We start from the raw sequence: 19,084 nt of genomic DNA, 5'->3' as shown, positions 1-19,084 counted from the left end.
AAAAGCATGCTCAATTTTATGGTGACTAACTTGAAATTATTTGAATCTTATATGGAGTCCTTTTGGTTTTTACTTGTTAAGAGATGTTCTCATTATCTATTATAACAAATAATAGATAAGTACCGAGACATCAAATGCATTGACAATAGAGAGAATTATGTATTTGGCACTGAAAACAAATCAGTCTTTCGTATTTGGCACTTAAAATTTTGAACTTTCTTATCTGACACCAAATTAAAATTTCATTCCCTATATGACACTACCATCTATTTCATCCATTCATCTGTTAGTTGACTATTTTGACCGTGTCAGTTTTTTCTTGGTGTGACCAACGTACCCTCTGTTACTCACGCATCCCATTTCTCTCTGGACTTCCCGAGCGGCCGAGCGCTCCAGTCTCCCGTGAGTCCGTGACCTTCTTCCCCCAAAAAAATACACCAAACCCTAGATTGATGGAAGAAGGAGGAGAGGATGATGGAGCAGAGGATGTTGCGGCCGACGGCGCCCAGCACCAGTTGCGCATGCCCTCTGGCGGGGCGACCTCACCCGGCGGAGCCAGGCCATGGAGCGGTCGCGGCGGCGGGGCCGACGCTCCGGCCTAGCCCGCGGCATGGCGGAGCCGACGCCGCCCCGCAACACGAGGGCACGCTTCCGGGCCCTACCTCGCAGCTACGAGGGCACGCTTCCATTGAATCTGGACGGAGGTAGGAAGGGATCGAGTTAGGGAGGAGGAAAGGGCGCACCTTGTCGACCTGCTCGCTCCTCATCCCGCTCGAAACTCGCAAGGGAGCGTGGTGGCTCGGCCTCCTGCCTGCAGCCGACGAGATCTGAGGGGGCTCGGCCTCCTGCCTGCTACCGGGCCGGCCACCTTGCCTGCTGCCGACCGGATCTGCGCCACCTACTCAGTTTGCCGCTCAAGGCCACAACAGCGCGTCGTGGATGAGGTGCCGCCGGCGCTCCTTAACATCGAGAGCAGGGTGGCCTTCCCAATCTCCGACGATGGGAGAACATCGTTGCCTCCACGAGCTCACCGGCGCTGCCGCTCGCTCGACCGCCTGGGAGCCTGCAGCGCGGCCACGCGAAGTGCCCTAAAGCTACATCCGTCCAGATTCAACGGAAGCTGATCCCGCACTGCAACAAGGTATATTAATACAGTATTATGCATCTTTTCTTGTCAGGTGTGCAAGAAAAATTCTAAAACTTGTCTAATGTTAAAAACCCATTGAAAAATGTTTTAGCTTAGAAAATATGAAATCAGTTTTTTTTCCAAAAGCATGCTCAATTTTATGGTGACTAACTTGAAATTATTTGAATCTTATATGGAGTCCTCTTGGTTTTTACTTGTTAGTAGATGTTCTCATTATCTATTATAACTAATAATAGATAAGTACCAAGGCATCAAATGCATTGACAATATAGGTACCTACTAGCATGAGAATTGCAAAGTGTTCAATGGAGTTGGAGGCAAATTCTGAGAGACATGGTCTTTTGCTAATCTAAGAGACCCCTATCCTACCTGACACATGGAAATCCTCGCCAGGAGGTGTTTGGCTCCACCTCCTAAAGTTTAGTCCATGTCATATCAGATGTTTGACACTAATTTACGGTATTAAACATAAACTAATTACAAAACAAATTGCATAGATTGAGACTAATTTGCAAGATGAATCTATTAAGCCTAATTAGTCCATGATTTCATAATGTGTTGCTACAGTAAACATGTGCTAATGATGGATTAATTAGGCTTAATAGATTCATCTCGCAAATTATTCTCTATTTGTGCAATTAGTTTTATAATTAGCTCATGTTTAGTCCTCCTAATTAGCATCAGAGATGTAACAGGACTAAACTTTAGTCAATGCAAACCGAGCCAGTCCGTGAAGGGCCCTAGAGACGTCGATAGCGTTGACGTGGTTCTGCGAACGACAGGGTACACGTCTGTCTTCAAATGAAAGCCTAATTAATGGGAAAATTTCCGGTAGGGCTGGTCCTCACCAAAATACGGTGCGGATGTGCAACTGATGTGTGGACCACGGATCATCTGATTTACCATACGTGTGGTTAGAATGATACGGTGGCCGCACATATGAGCCAAACAATCTCCACGTCCCGGTAGGGATAGTCCTCACCCAATTTTTTTTCCCCAATTAATGCCCCTTTCATGAAAGCTTGGGCGCTTGCTTCCATTGAAAACTAAGCCACCTGACATAAGCTTTCGATTTTCATGCAACTCCGATCCTTCAAGATAGCGCTGGTGATCAAATAAAAAATACTACTACTAAATAGCCAAACAAATGATTCGGCACTTTCAAGATAGAATTACTTTGACCCTCCTAGATACATACTGACTTGATAGACAAAGTATGTAAAAAGAGACGCCTTCTTTTTCTATAGGAGATGAATTGGGGAGAGATGGATTGGGCACTGACGAATTTTGGAAAGGGATGGAGGGATGGGCGATCGGTCATGACAGATCGTGTTCTCGGCTTTTATAGCCACTCGGCAAAGGCGGGGCTGGGGCACACCGGCACTTGCTTGGCATCGAAGAAAGGCCAGAGGGCTGTCCACGGAGGTGCCAACCGGAGGGGTGCGAGGCACGTGGCAGCGGCCGAGCGTGGCACGACAGCGCGGGGAGGCGATGTCTGTGCTGGCGTCAGGCGTGGCGAGGCCGTAGTGCTTCTTGGCGAGCAAGGCAGCGAGGGCGCGTGGCAAAAACGACCCAGGGGAGGTGCAAACCGAGCACGCGAACAGGGGCTGCCACGCTGCCGCCGCCGAGTGAGAGCGCATGAGGGCTGATGTGGCGTCACCGGGACGCGTCTTCCGGATGCGGCTGCGGCAGCGGTGCGCGAGCAGGGCGGTGGCGCTTGAGTAGCACGACGCGTGTGACGCGCAGAGCAGAGCGGCGGCGCGAGCAGCACAGCTGGCCAGTCGGCGTCTAGCTGGGTGGCAAAGCAGCCCTGCTAACCCATCAAGGGCGTCTTGTGTTGGTTAACTCGGTCCTAGACGGTCTTGCGACCTAGTACCTCATGCAGGCCCTTGTGCTCCCCCCTGGCATTGTCGCTAAACTGGACAGCAGGCGCCAAGCCTTCCACACGGACAAGACATCTGGCGCCAAGTGCTTGTTCGGTTCGCTGGGAGAATGCACAGAAACCAAAAGACGAAGGTGGCCTCGGCATCCACAACCTAGCTAAACGTTTTCAGTTATTGCAAAGATATTGCAATTTGCAAGGGGCATCCGTCAAACATGTCAGCAAACGATTCTACAGGCGTCAGTTAGATAGCAGTAGGATCAGCTGCTTCAGTTAGTCAGTCAAACTGCTAGTGCTTGCGTCCTATTCTCTAGCTGATCCTTGCATGTAGGAAGTAGTTAGCATCGCTTGGCTAGCAGTGATCGGCATCATGTATATGTACCTATACACACTGTCAATGAAAAACTTGAGCATTCTCGTTTTTTACATGGTATTAGACTGATCGTTCCGATCCAACCTCCACCTTCCGCTGCTCCTGGCCATGGACAGTCCTCACGGCTCCACCTCTTCCAATCCCTTCGCCGTGGGCAACGACCCTGCTCCTCCCCCAGCCTCCACCCTCGTGCTGCTCAATATCCGCAGCCACGTTCCGGTCATCCTCTCCGCTGATGACGGCAACTTCCGGCAGTGGCGTTCTTTCTTCGACCTCGCGATCAAGAAATTCGGCCTCGTCAACCACATCGACGGCACAGTTGATGCCGCCGCCATGATCGACGATCCGGAATGGCTCCAGATTGACTCCTACATCGTCTCCTGGCTCTACACCACCATGTCCAAGGAGATTTGGAGTGACGTCAACAAGCCGGGCGCCACCGCCTACTCCGCGTGGACGGCGATCACGGGGCAATTCCTCGACAACAGCCTTCAGCGCGCCGTCTATGCTCAGCAGGAGTTCCACAGCCTGTTCCAGGGCGACATGAACATCAGCGAGTATTGCGGCCGTCTCAAGTGCCTCGCCGACACTCTCTACGACTGCGGTGCCGCCGTCTCCGATCCGGCGCTCGTCATCAACACCCTGCGTGGCCTGAACAACAAGTTCAGCTAGGCCATTGCTGTTCTCTCCACCATGACTCCGCCACCCACATTCCTCTACACCAAATCCTATTTGCTGCAGGAGGAACATCGGATGCGGCACTCTCAAAAGATGGAGGCGCAGACGGCGCTCCTTGCAGCCGCCACCACCTCCACAACGACCCGGCCCGTGGCGCCGCCCCCACCTCCGCCGCAGGCACCCAACATCGGTGCCAATGACCGTCGCAAGAAGCTCAAGTCCGCTGATGGTCGAAATCGCCAGAACGCCTCCGACGGACAGAGCGCAGCAGCCGACGGCCACCCTGCGCCCCACGCTAGTGCGCCACCGCCACCGTGGGCCTCGGCCTACAACCCTTGGCAAGGCGTTGTTCAGGCGTGGCCGATGAACGCCTGGCGACCTGGTGTCCTCGGCTCGCGGCCAGGCGTCAACCCTCCGCAGGCCATGGCGGCACTCTCGGCCCCGCCGCCTCCGCACGATCCCGCCCTCTACGCCGGCGCCCAGGGCTCTCTACCGGCCGGCCTCTACTCCGCCCTCAACGGCCTGTCCATCAACAACCCCGGTGGCGGCGGCGGCGACTGGTTCCTTGACACGGGAGCCACGGCACACATGGCGTCCAATTCCGGTATCCTCAGCTCCGCTCCCTCCCCCTCTGTTCATCATCATATTGTTGTCGGCAATGGCCAATTTCTTCCTGCCTAGTGCACTGGCAACGCCTCTATTCCTACCACTTCTTCTCCTTTGCAACTTTGCAATGTTTTAGTTGCTCCTCAGCTTGTCAAAAATCTCATTTCAGTGCGTGCTCTAACCCGTGACAATTCCATTTCTGTTGAATTTGATCCATGGGGCTTCTCTATCAAGGATCTCCGCACCAGGACGACTCTACTCCGATGTGATTCGTCCGACGAACTCTACCCACTTCACCATCACTCCAGCACCTCGGCGCGCCCTCCAACCGCTCTCCTTGCATCGCACAACAGCACGCTCTGGCATGCACGCCTTGGTCATCCCAATCATGCCACGCTCCAACGCCTGTCGCGCTCCATAGGTTTTTCTTGTTCCAAGTCCAGTCGTCATACATGTGAAGCCTGTCGCCTTGGCAAGCATGTCCGGCTGCCTTTTACCGAGTCCAATAATATTTCTCAGTTTCCCTTTCAGCTTCTGCATTGTGATGTATGGACCTCACCTATAATGAGCAATTCTGGTTACAAATTCTATCTTGTCATTTTGGATGATTTCTCGCATTATGTTTGGACCTTTCCCTTGCGTCACAAATCCAATGTTCTACCCACTCTCATCTCCTTCCATGCCTTTGTACGCACTCAGTTTCAGGTGCCCATTATGTGTCTCCAAACCGACAATGGCAAAGAGTTTGATAACTCGGCGTCGCGCGCATTCTTCGCCGCGCATGGCATTGCTCTTCGCCTCACCTGCCCATACACATCCCAGCAGAACGGGCGTGTAGAACGCGTCCTCCGCACTCTCAATGATGGCATTCGCTCCTTGCTGTTTTAGGCATCCATCCCGCCTAGCTTCTGGCCGGACGTGCTCGCTGCCTCCACTTATCTACTGAACCGGCGAAAGTGTCGACCTCGTCACAACTTGAAACCATTCGAGCTGCTTTTTGGCTCGCCGCCAGATTACAACCACCTCCGAGTTTTTGGGTGCCTTTGTTACCCCAACACCGCCTCTATAGCCCCGCACAAGCTGGCTCCGCGTTCTGTCCGCTGTATCTTCCTTGGCTATCCGCTCGACCAAAAGGGATACAAGTGCTACAATCCTGTTACCAAACGTGTGCTCATCTCACGTCACGTCTATTTCGACGAGACTTGTTTTCCATTTGCACAGGTTGACACAACGCCACCGTCTGCTGCTCCTCCATGCTCGTCGTGCCTGCCTGACATGGTCCCGCTCCCCACCGGACCAAGCCAGTCTCGACGGCGTGCTCCAGCAGCGTAGCTCGGCGTACCAGCAACAGACTCTCAATCGACTGAGACCCCGTTGCCCACTGCTTCCAGCAACGCGACATCCCCGTAGCCGGACGCGTAGCCTGTGGCACCGTCGTCGTCGCCTGCCACGACATCGTCCTCAGCGCCCGACTCTGTGACGTCGGGCTCTCCACCTTTGAGGGCACCGCCGGACCCTCCAGGGACGTCGTTCGTGCAACTGCAACGACACCCGATGGTCACGCGTGCGCAAGCTGGGATCCACATGCCTAATGCCAAGTATGCACGCATCGCCACCACGCCTGCGCCGTCGCCGCCGCCGTCAAGTGTCCGCGCCGCTCTTCGTGATCCGGAGTGGCTGGCCGCGATGCAGGCCGAATTCAACGCCCTGAAGAGCAACGGCACGTGGACACTCGTGCCCCGACCCGCACAAGCCAATGTCATCACCGGCAAATGGCTCTTCAAGAACAAGTTGCATCCTGATGGCACATTGGAGCGTCGAAAGGCCAGATGGGTCATCCGCGGGTTCTCCCAATGCCCCGGCGTCGACTTCCATCAGACCTTCTCCCCGGTGGTCAAGCCGGCGACGATCCGAACAGTACTGCACCTCGCGGCGACAAGACGGTGGCCTGTGCATCAGCTCGACATCAAGAACGCGTTCCTCCACGGTGATCTTGCCGAGCGCGTGTATTGTCATCAACCTGCAGGTTTCGTCGACCCCGCTTGCCCTGACCATGTTTGCCTGCTCATCAAGTCCCTCTACGGGCTCAAGCAGGCGCCACGGGCGTGGTTCCAGCGCCTTGGAAGCCACCTACGCAGCATGGGCTTCATCGCGTCCGGCGCAGACAGATCCTTGTTCATCTACAAGCATGGCGACCAAGTGGCGTATCTCCTTGTGTACGTCGATGACATTATTCTCACAGCCTCAATGACCACCGTTCTACGTCACGTCATCGACCAGCTGCGCCAAGCTTTTGCGCTCAAGGACCTTGGTGAGCTCCACTTCTTCCTCAGAGTCCAGGTGCGCCGCGATGCGACGGGATTCTACCTCAACCAGGCCCAGTACATCGAGGACATCCTGGAAAGAGCAGGCATGGCGAACTGCAGACCTGCATCGACTCCCGTCGAAGCCAAGCCGAAGCTATCTACCACCGACGGCGAGCTCGCGTCCGACAGCACCTTCTACCGCAGCATCACCGGTGCGCTCCAGTACCTCACACTCACACGTCCGGACATCGCCTACGGCGTGAACCAGGCGTGCCTCCACATGCACACCCCGCGCGATGTGCACTGGAACCTTGTGAAGCGCATCCTCAGATACCTCCGTGGCTCTATCAACCACGGCATCAAGATCTCGGCTACACCGTCGATTGCACTCAAGGTCTACTCCGACACCGACTGGGCCGGTTGCCCGGACACGCGGCGATCGACGTCCGGATACTGCGTCTTTCTTGGTGACTCACTTGTGTCATGGTCGTCCAAGCGCCAGACTACGGTGTCACGGTCAAGCGCCGAGTCCGAGTACCGAGCGGTAGCCAATGCCGCCGCGGAGTGCTGCTGGCTGCGAAATCTTCTTCAAGAACTTCATGTGGTCACCGACAAGGCAACGATGATTTACTGTGACAATGTATCTGCAGTGTACCTATCTGAAAATCCGGTGCATCATCGACGGACCAAGCATGTGGAACTTGACATACATTTTGTGCGGGAGAAGGTTGCCCTGGGACAGTTCAAAGTGCTACAAATACCTACACGGCATCAATTTGCAGACATCATGACCAAGGGACTGCCGACGCCATTGTTCAATGAATTCAGAGACAGTTTATGCATTCAATCAACCGAAGTTGCAACTGCGGGGGGTGTCAGCAAACGATTCTACAGGCGTCAGTTAGATAGCAGTAGGATCAGCTGCTTCAGTTAGTCAGTCAAACTGCTAGTGCTTGCGTCCTATTCTCTAGCTGATCCTTACATGTAGGAAGTAGTTAGCATCGCTTGGCTAGCAGTGATCAGCATCATGTATATGTACCTATACGCACTGTCAATGAAAAACTTGAGCATTCTCGTTTTTTACAAAACATCGTAAGTGGAAACCGACAACAAGACTCTTGTTGCTGAGTGGGCATGTTATCTTACCGGCGTCTTATCATCGTTACCAGGGACATGTTATCTTACCGGTGTCTTATCAGGCGCCATAAGATCGGCCGTCTCTGGAGTGCTTACTTCGGCAGCCTGTTCGACTTCCATATTCCACGGCTACTTTAGCTGTCCGTCGCTGCAAATTGTAGAGCAAGAATCACCAGCATCAATCCCTGAATCGAATCATAGGATAAAACAAGTAACCGTACAATCCAAGGCAGAAACTCAGTCCAGTCCAACGGCTTTAAAAAAACGGGCTTCTTTTACAGCCTGGACGATGAAGGATACATAGAAAAAGGTAACAGCTACAGTATAATCCAAGATGTCCGCAATATAAAGTGAAAACAATGTGGTACTCGGAAAGAATTAGGTGGTTCCTTCTCACGGAAATCTTCCGGTCCGAACGTTCGGACCGGAGCAGCGCGCCCATGACTTCCCGCGTCGATGATATCCCGCGCGTCCCGTCTGTTAGCAAGTTCACTAGTGCATGATGCGCGCCAACGCGCGCGCCGGCAAGTCACCTGGTTAAGGCGCAGGGAAAAAACATGTTTAATCTTTGGATGGAAACAATATTAGGAGTTTAATGTAGACTGATGAAAAGGCGCGCGCAAGAAAGGCAGAGGAAGAGGATAACTCACCAAAACGATGAACTGAACTTGGAAGGTGTTCTCTACGGATTGAGAAAGTGTTGGCCCTAGATAAGCAAGGGAGCCCAACCTAGAAAATACGGATATATATATCATAATTGGATCGAAAAATATCATGGAGCAATAAATTTCTTCTGATTTCACTATGTTATTTCTTTTAGAACACACGATAGATCAAAGAACTAACTGGCTGTAAATTTTGTGACAATCTTCTTTTCGGATAGCAAATGCACATTGTCTAATATGTGAAATACGTTGCATCATTTTAGACAGGAAACACCTCCGCAGAACCTAAAATTTACAAATTTCTTGAAAAATAGGGAGGACTAAGACGAAGGATGTGAACATATCAATGATCAAGGAACATGATCAATGTTGTGTCTAGCATAAATCATTGTCATTCCCAGGATAACATGTAAGAAAGGCAGAGGAAGAGGATAACTCATCAAAACGATGAACTGAACTTGGAAGGTGTTCTCTACAGGTTTGAGAAAATTTTGCCGCTAAATCATTGTCCATTACGCGCACCCTCGCGCGTGCTGGCAAATCACCTGGTTAAGGTGCAAGTAAAAAACATGTTTAATCTATGTATGTAAATAATATTAGGAGTTTAATGTAGAGATGTCATGCACAAAAACAGAAAGATCGGAGCCTTTTGTTTATGGTACAGGACACATGTACTCTGCATACTTTTGAAATCATGGCATTTTCTATGCGTGGTAATCACGTATTTACAACGTAAATTTTAGAACAGTGTCCTAACACCTCAAGGCCACAAAAAGCACTGTAAGCTAACATTGGTGATTAAGAACTTCCACACTACTAAAAACCTGACAGGCGTAACATACCTGAAATCATTTCATTGTTACGAAGCTGAGTTAAAACCCTCGTGGCATACTGAAACCTGTAGAAAATATGCACACAAATTGGAGCATCAGTCTAGGAACTAAGAAAATAAATGTGTCAAAGATTTTTAGAATAGGAAGGTAGGAGGAAGCAAGGACAACATAAACATAGCTGCGGCAAGAGGTATGTTTACTGTGTTCGAATCAATGGAATTGATGCTATATTTATACATCACAGTCACTGGGCTGAGCAACAGTCACATGAATAAGGACACGAACCATTTTATTTTATTTTATTTTGCAATAGAAGCATGAAACAAACCGGCATTGCATGATTAATAAATGTTCGTCAACAAACCTATAAACTGAGTACAAATCTAGAGTGAGCATTACAGATAAAGTCTCAGACTTAGACAAATAAAAGAGTGCGTAATATTCTTTGTATCCTCTGTTGGATAAATTTCAGTTAGACCACTGGAGCATTGTTTAAAAAAAATTAGCAATCCTATGCCAAGCTCAACATGGTATAGTAATCACCTGATATTTCAAATTCAGAGGAATCACCCTTGGCAGAAAATTCTTTGTTTTAGCTCGTACCTCACAAAATCGAAACAAAAGCAAATAGGTGACATTAGCACTTACCTAATCTCTATAGAATGGAAGGAAGGGTAACTCTTAATTCAAGCTGTTTGTAATTGTCGTCGCCTTTTTTTTTTTTGAGTTGCTCGCCATCCATGTGTACAAATTATTTGTTCTAAAACACAGGCAGCAATAGAGACCGAGCAATGGTAGTTACCTGCCAGCATAACGGTTTCAAACCTGCGAGCCTTGTCAAGCTACACGTAGTGTCATAGGTCATCTCTGCCAACAATAGAGAAGAAGGTTTGGTTTAAGGAAGTAGTATCAGTGGCATCGGTCATAGTTACCATAGCCATAGAGCAATAGCGAAATAGCAGTAGCATTTCTTGATAGTTGATACATAGTTGCACAGTCTCGGCAGGGCGCTGACAACAATAAAAACCTCTGTACGCTTGATGATGCAGCGTTCCATACAACGGGATAAGAACCGGCAAGAGGTACCGAGAGCCAACGTTCAGACAGGAGCAGCCTACAGTTCAGTAATATGATTTTGTATATAACATTTTACCGTCCCATAAATTAGCAGAAGCATTTTCCAAATATTCAGGTCTCGATAGCACTGTAAGTCCATTTGCAAGTGTATATATTTTAAAAAAAAAAAGACACTTACCTGTATATGAGAATGTGCGTGTTTGAAAGAGTAGTGGAGGTCTGCTATGATGCTGTCAACTTTGAACCTTAAATACCTCAGGCCTGTTGCAATGCATACGCCCAGGTTTTCTCCCTGGAGGTTTAAAAGGAAATATAAGAATATGGACAGTAATAAGATTTGGAAAAAACGATAATCAAAAGAACTACTGTGAATTATCGATAGCAGACTATCAGAACGCTGTCTGGAGTTATAAACTGCCATGCGAAAAAGTCAGCTCTGTGCTGTCATCCGCAAGCGTATGACGGAGACATAAAAAGAAACTAAATCGCATACTGTGATCTAGAGTAATAAAGAAAATTTAGGATTCATATTTGAGCAACCAATCGATGGTTCAATAGGGATAGTCTATAATACATCAGTTTAAACACCAAGTATACAATACTATTTCTCGCTACAAAATATTTTGTAGAATGGGTGGAACAATCTGAATTTAGAGCAGCTAGCTACCCTAAGCCTAGAGGAGCCATGTAATCATTGCAATACAAACTGACATGATTTTCAATTGGGTGAACCACGAATAATCGTTGGTTTTCTTGCAGCAAGAACATTAAATCTAACCCAAAAAGGGAATCTGAATTTCATATATTTGCGGATGATAAGAGGTATGGGAATTTTAACACTAAATTTGACCCCAAAAACGAAATTTTTTTTCATACCATAGCGGATGGTAATAGGGGTGGGAGTTTAACTATCAATTTCATATTTTCACTTCCTTCTTTCTTTTTTGTTGGCAAACAGTTGAGCAATAAGAATGAAATCCATGGCCATTTGCTTCATTTTATATAAGGTTCAGATGACATGGTGAGCAGGAAGAAATTGTAGATGGCAAGGCTGTATGTATAGAACAATATTGTGTGAACATTTAGCAAATTCAAAGGTGATATGGAAGTGTTAGTTGTGACTATTTTAGCAATTAGGGATCAAAGAGTATGGTTAAACATTGAAGCACTTATCTCTAGAACACATGATGAAGCTGCTTACGGACTTGGACCAAAGAACTGAAGTACTTAGCATCCTGAGAACAAATCGGAGTGCCTGCAGCAAACACAAATATATTCAAATTTGACTATGAGGATGAAACGCTAAATGATAATCAACTCAGTTTTGCTGTTGAAAACATGATGCATAACAGAAGGGTAAATAAACATTATAATAAAGGGAAAGTTAACTCTCTCCATAGTTCATTTGCAGCCAACATAATCGTGCCAAGAATTATTTGGGGCCATCTAATTTAGGAGGAATTTTATCCAACTGTTCACAGTTTGCTGAAAATATTTTAAGCATAGCTGGCAGGTGTCTGCCTTTTCAGAACATCTACATTCTGATGATTGATGATTGCATTCCAAACGGTTGTTTCTCTCCATCCTCCATTTGCAGGCAACAAAATTGTAGCAAATTTTTTTTGGGGACATTTAATTTAGGAGGAAATCTATTAAACAGTTTATAGTGTGCTGAAAATATTTTTAGCATAGCTGGCAGGTGTCTGCCTTTTGAGAACATGTAGTCTCTGAGAATTAGGCACAACTGACTATTTCTTCCAGCAACGCAATATCAAATTCGAAGATCCAAACGAATAAGACCAAATATGAATAACTATCTAAAACTTCGCTGCAGTGAGTCAAATATAACTGAAATTAGAGCAAAGAATAGAAGGAGAAAATATGTAACAAGATTGTGAGACCGTGGCTCGAAGCAACATTGCTCTATTTGGATCAGGTAATTAAAGATATCACAGAGGTTTAACAATGACCATAACTTTCCCCTTAACCTGTAAAAAGAAACACTTCTTTGACAACTCTAGACCAGTAAAGAGCAATGTTCCATTTCCTGCAGACTTACCAAAGTTTCTTTTTTTTGGGGACGCAAACTATTTGATTTCTGAAGTGTGTGAACCAATGAACTCCAGACCTAATAAATACAACAAAGTATGGGTCTCAGGGTTGATCGTCTTATAAATCTATCTTACTTGAATGTAGCAAAGGCACACATTACTTTATTTCTGGTAGCAACACAGTAATGCATTCAGTGCAGAGGAGTTTATCACAAATGAGAAAAAAATACAGTCACGCTCACTGAGCATGTGCCTTGATTTAGGTTTGGATCATAAACAGCTTGTAACCACAACAGATGAAATCAAATCGAATGGAAAAAAACAAAGATCATGCAAATAAATAAAGAATTTGATAAATCCCATGTCAGGACATTCCCATGGGCATCAGAACAGAAGTATGAGTGAACCAATCCGGTATATGAGTACCTACACACTGAGGTAGTGCATGGCATATATATCCAGTTCAAATTTTCAGAGAAAACTATACAGACAACCAAAAAGAGTAGACAGCAGCACAGGTACCGCTAACTCTGAACATGGATATTGACTGACTAAATTTTGTAAGGAAATATATGCAAAACACATGAGGCTATACGAAGGACCCTCACCATGGATTGATATTCAGTCAAACATCAATTTTTGGGTTGCATCTAATGCTTCCTAGTCAGATTAGGTGTACAAAGAAGCATTGTTTTCATGTAAAATACAGACACGAAGATGTAGGCCTAGGTTGATCAGGTGGCCTTTTTTTTTTAAAACGCACCATAGGCAGTAAAGTAGAAGCCTATTTGACTAACGTGTTTGGTTTTTAGAAGACATTTTTTAGAACAGGCGGAACCAAAAGACTCCATGAAGCACTGCATTGGTACTGCAACTTATATACATGCAAACAGCATAGCAACCAAGATTAGCTTAGTGGTAATCTTAAAATATAGAGGTATTTGTGGTGCTACAACGGAATCTGCTGAGGTGATGTAGCACTTGTCTTCTAAAAAAAACAAAATAAAAACTAGCAATTTTGAAAACAAACTGTAAAGAGGTAAGGGCTCAAGAAATAGGTAACAGGTAAAAGTAATCGGCATTATGAAGCACTGTATTGTTGTTGAAACTTATATAGAAGCAAACAACATAGTAAGTATGAATAAGTGAGAATCAAAAATTTGGATCCAGATTCGATTCCTCTCATCCTGACTTATACTTTGAGAGAGTAGCTGTCCTTGTCAACGGCGCCCAATCAGCTGCACAAAGGGGAAAAGGTGGAGGGAGAGAGGATCTGGGGGAGGAGTTAGGAGACCGAGGAGGAGAGGAAGAGGGTGACGTACCGGCAGATTCAGCAGCCAAGCTAAGCCGCCACCGCCGCCAGCGATGACGAGGCCACGCACAGGCTTTGTCGGCCGGGCTGCGCCGGTCGTGGCTCACGATGGATCCGGCGTCCTCGTGACGAGGCAGCTAGGGTTTTGTGGACCACAGTAGCACACGCGGATCGGTGTAAGCAAGCAGCGCCGGGGGGCGCCCGTGCCGGCAGCCACCGGCGGGGCACAGGGACGTCGCCGAGGAGGGGGCGCTGTCGCCCGTGGCCGGGCGGCCACCGTCCACACCGGCGCAACACCTGGCGTGGGGCGCCGTCGGGCCGCGCGGCGACGAGGCGCGAGGAGGGCGTGGAGGAGGAGGAGGAGGAGGAGGCCGGCCGCCACCGCTTGGAGGGCCGGCGCTGCCGAGGTGCGGCCGCGCCGCCGTGGCCGCTTCGGGAGAGCTAGGGAGGGAGAGAGAGCGCCACGAGAAAGGACGAGATGGGACGAGGGAGAGACGAGAGGAGGAGATACTTTTACGCAGCGCACAGCAGCTGCTGGTGGGGTGTTCCTGAGGCGTCCATCCCGGAATCGAATGGCTGAGTAGATTTTGAAAGACGTGGACGGGCTGAGAGGCGGACGAACCTCCCTGCTTTGATAGTAAGAAATAAGGCAGAAACGGGCTAAGGACGGAGGCGGCCGACGAAGCGTACGTTACTGAAACGCAGCGACGGACCAGGTACGATAGCAGCTCGGTAGGTACGTATGTTTTCTATTCTTTTTCTTTTTTCTTTCTTTCTTTTCTTTTCTTTTCTCTCTTTATTTTTTCTTTTCGTTCTTTTTTATTTCTATTTTTTTTCTTTTTGTGCTTCATTTCTATTTTTATTTTCTACTTTGTTTTATGTATTTTTCATTATTCTTTTAATTTTTTATACTTTATGTTTCTTTTATTTTTTATTTCTTTTATTTCTTTTCTTTATAATTTTTTTATGTTCGCGTGTTGTATACATGATGTTCTATTTTTATCCTTTCTTTCTTTTTGATTTCTTTTCATTTGTTTTCTTTGTTTCTTTCTAATTATATTTTTCTTTAATTCAGGTTTTTTATTTTTTAATCTTTCTTTATTTTTTCTTTTCTTTTTCCTTTTTTCTTTTCGTGCATCATTCATTTTTATATTTTCTTTTTTAAAAATTTATGTGCTCATTATTTTTTTTGTTTTTTAATTTTTTTATCTTTCTTTTGTGTCTTTTCTTTTCTTTTCTTTTCTTTCTTATTATTTTGATGATTTTCTATGTTATTTTTTGTGATGTTTATGTGTATACATGTGATGTTCTATGTTTTTTTATGTTTACGTGTTATACATGTGTGTTCTTTGCTGTTTTTTTATGTTCACACAGTATGCATGTGATATTTTATAATGTATTTAATGATGTTCACGTAACATATATGTGATGTTCTATAATGTATTTATTGATGTTCTATAGTGTATTTAGTGATGTTTACTTAGTACACATGCAGTGTTCTATGTATTTAGTGATGTTCACGTAATATATATACGATGTTCTATATTGTATTCGATGATGTTCAATGATGTATTTAGTGATGTTCACTTAGTACAAATATGATGTTCTATAACATATTTTAGAATATTTTAAAAGTATCCATATGATTTTTTAATTCTTTTTTATTATTTTTTCTTATGCTTTGCTCTAGATTTTATTACTTTTTATTTATGTTATGTATTTATTTTTATGTATATTATAATACTAACTAATTTCATGAACCTAAAAACTAGAATACTATTCTTCTAAAAAGATAACATTCTTTTTTACAAAGACGGAACATTGTTGTCTGAACCTAGAACATCGTCTCTGCTCAATAATAAAAAATGTTCTATCTTTATGAAATTAATGTTCGTTAATAAACTTTATTTAAATATATCCATGTTGGGTCTTATTTCGAAGCATTTATTATAAGAAATACAATGATGCAATCAAAATTTCATTTGAATACTTGGTTTAATAGTTATGACTTTTTTTAGTTTGTTCCGCACGTAAATCAATGAAAGAGTGTCTACTATACAACTATATGTTTTATGTAGTTTTAACACATGATTTTTTTGCTCCAACAGCTTCCACTCTTCTTCTACCTCCTGCCTCCAGCCTTCTTCTACCTCCAGACAGTCACAAGATCACAGATCAACAGATCGTAAGAAATAATTTTTTCTATGAAAAGACAAATCACAGATCGCAGAGGAGGGGGAGAGGCCTACCTGGAGCCGGATCCGCCGCCCTCGTCGTCGCCGCCACCACTGCCATGGCTGACGCGGCCCTAGACGTCATATGGCCCTGTTCACTTCTCTTATAATCCGTACTTTTCAGCTTGTTTTTTCAGCCGGAACAGTATTTTTCTCTCACAACAAATCAGCCGGAACAATGTTTCAGCTTGTTTTTTCAGCGAAGCGAACGGGGCTAATATGGCCACGCGCAGCGTGCGCCCGCGGCCGAGGCGTTCCATCCGGCGAGCACAGGCGGGTCACCCCACGCGCGCTTGATCTGGAGCAGCAGTTGTACCTCGTCCGCCGCCGGCTGGGAGGACTACGGGGCTGCGCGGGGCAGCAGGCAGCAGCAAGGAAGCAGCGCGAGCAGCAGGCCGGGGAGGCACGGGCGTGGTGCCTCCATACATGCCGGTTATGACATGTGGGCCCTAGATGTAGATAAAAAAAATCCATATATTTTTTGTGCTAAAAATATATGTGTTGTATAGTATATTTGTAAAATAATATGTACTTACTTGGTCCTCCACTCCCTGCGTACGCCCGCGCGCTGCGTGTTGTGCCTTGGCCGACGCGGGGGCGGGAATTTTTGGGCGGAAAACACCTGCCGGACGGTGCGTTCCGTCCGAACAGCGGACTCTAGTACGCCCCTCCTCCCGCCAAAGCTCACCACCACAAACACGAAATTCGTCGGAAATCGATTGAAGCTGAACCGTGCAGAGGTGCCCAGCTCACACGACAGACCGAGAAAAAGATCGCTCGCGATGGCATCGGTGAACACCCTGTGCGCACGACCAGATAAGTCTTTTTTAATGGTCTATTTAGAATGCGGGATTTTTTTTTTCCTATTTCTATGTTTTTCTTGTGAAATTAAACTGATTCTTATGAAATTCCTATGTAATTCCTGTAAAATTCCTGCGTTCCAAACCGACCTTAAGAGGGAACCATTAGATTATTTGATCTGAGCTCACTGGCCCTTGAAGCACAAGCAGCCTGTTCGTTTAGCCGTAGCTTGTCGTATTTGATCGTAAATTTCCAGACAAAATAATATTTTTCTCCTACACAAACCAACCAACCATACTACTTCACGAACTAGCAACAATACAAATCAGCTGACCAAACATGCTGAAGATTGCAGGCACCAAGCACAAGATCGACAGCAACACACATACGACAGGAGTAGTAGCAACCAAACAAGGGGAAAAAAAAAAGCAAAGCCAAGAGACAAAAGACGACAGCCCGAGCTCACTAACCTGCTGGCGGTGCTGCGGTACGCGTACGCAGGTACGCTGGCCGCGTCAGGCGGTTGGGGCCCGCATACAGTGACAGCGGGAGTTGCTGGCTCACTGGCCCGTGAGCTCACGGTCACCTCGTCAGCGGGTCAGCGAGGGCCCCTGCCGGCCTGCCACGTGCAGGTAAGGCCCACGTGTAAGCGGGCGAGAGGCTACGGGCGGCGTGATCCAAGGTCTGGCACGGAAACAAGGAGAAGGTAAAATGACGAAATTACCCCTACAAAAAATCTCACATGCAGACTCATCTCTTCGAGATCGTTCTCCCCAGCCCACACATCGGACACCGCCTCGGCCTGGAACAGTCGCGCAGCCGGCCGGCCCAGGCTGGCCACCCAGGCTCCCGCAGCCGGAGCCCCGCCCCTCCCGCCCGCCCGCCAGAGCCGCTCGGGCATCGGTGCCTCGGCCCTCAGGCCTGTGGGACCCGCGCCGCGCCGGCCGGCCGACGGCGCGGCCGAGCCTCTCTCTCCCCGGGTGCGCGAAGTCACTGCAGCAGGCCATCTCCATGTCCAGAGGAAGAAAAAGGCAGAGGTAGACGACGGCCAGGGGAGAGGAGCTCTATTGGAAACGACGAAGAGCCAAGGGAGCACCGGTGCGGAACGCGTGAAAGAGAGGAACGAGTGGATGAGGACCTTCCGTAGCCTTCGTCAGTTTTCTTCCCTTTTTTATGTCTACTTGTGGCTGGGAGAATGCCGCAGCACTGCTGCTCGTACGGAGTGGCAGATATGGTGTCCTATAAGGGGAAAAAAATTGAATCCTAGATGTGCTTGTAAACATGGGACGGAGGGAGTACGGTATTGCCCCTGGCCCGACAGGCTGCGCATGCCAGTACTGCGCTGACGTGGATTCGACACAGAGAGGCATGAAACATTTTTCGCGAGCGTATAGTACAAGTTTAGGGAGTTTTCGGTGCAGAAGAGGCCTTTTTAGGTTGTTGGTTGCCCCTTCTAAATTTTAGTTGTTGTGATGTTTAACACATGTATAGAGTATTAAATATAGATTAATTACATAGTTTACGACTAATTTGCGAGACGAAACTTTTAAGCCTAATTAGTCCATGATTTGACAATATTTTACTATAGTAAACATATGCTAATAATGGATTAATTAGGTTTAAAAAATTCGTCTCATAGAGTACTGACGGATTATGTAATTTGATTTTTTATTAGTATCCGAATACCCCATGCAACATCCTCCCGACACACCTCCTAAATTTTAGTTGCTAGATCCAAACACTCCCTTAGAGTAAAATTTCACAGGTCAAAGCAGTCCCCGTAGTAGAGTAAGGTCTGGTTTAGTTCCTCTTATAAAAGTTTAGACTCTATCTCATCGAATGTTTGACATCTGCATCGAGTATTAAATATAGACTAAAAAATAATTAATTGTACAGATTGCGACTACTTTGCGAGACAAATCTTTAAGCTTAATTAGTCCATAATTTGATAATGTGGTGCTACAGTAACGCATGCGTTAATG

General features: G+C 46.9%; 1 protein-coding gene and 1 long non-coding RNA gene across 3 annotated transcripts; one reads left to right on the top strand and one right to left on the bottom strand.

Annotated features, from left to right (window-relative positions):
* Window positions 1–366: 366 nt before the first annotated feature.
* LOC136497782 (uncharacterized) lies at window positions 367–17,937 on the bottom strand. Of its 2 annotated transcripts, XR_010769430.1 has the most exons (8): window positions 17,573–17,937; window positions 10,883–11,959; window positions 10,276–10,494; window positions 9,637–9,692; window positions 8,780–8,858; window positions 8,178–8,662; window positions 744–1,131; window positions 367–444 (listed from the first exon to the last, which is right to left on the bottom strand). It is a non-coding gene; the product is annotated as an uncharacterized lncRNA (long non-coding RNA). The 2 variants fall into 2 exon arrangements; XR_010769431.1 differs by lacking the exons at window positions 367–444; window positions 744–1,131 and adding an exon at window positions 7,852–8,040 and having other exon boundaries at window positions 8,139–8,662; window positions 17,573–17,882.
* Window positions 2,409–7,617, top strand: LOC136497781 (uncharacterized). The gene has a single exon (XM_066493640.1). The coding sequence runs from the start codon at window positions 3,511–3,513 to the stop codon at window positions 4,072–4,074; it is 564 nt and encodes a 187-aa protein (XP_066349737.1). The 5' UTR covers window positions 2,409–3,510; the 3' UTR covers window positions 4,075–7,617.
* Window positions 17,938–19,084: the final 1,147 nt, after the last annotated feature.

Source organism: Miscanthus floridulus, chromosome 12 (assembly GCF_019320115.1).
Source record: "Miscanthus floridulus cultivar M001 chromosome 12, ASM1932011v1, whole genome shotgun sequence".
Taxonomy (NCBI): domain Eukaryota; kingdom Viridiplantae; phylum Streptophyta; class Magnoliopsida; order Poales; family Poaceae; genus Miscanthus; species Miscanthus floridulus.
The sequence above is the reverse complement of the archived record's forward strand: the minus strand, read 5'-3'. Positions and strand labels throughout refer to the sequence as shown.

What these genes read in the sequence shown, in the direction of transcription:
- LOC136497781 (XM_066493640.1), top strand. Translation starts at nt 3,511, where the DNA reads ATGGACAGTCCTCACGGCTCCACCTCTTCCAATCCCTTCGCCGTGGGC.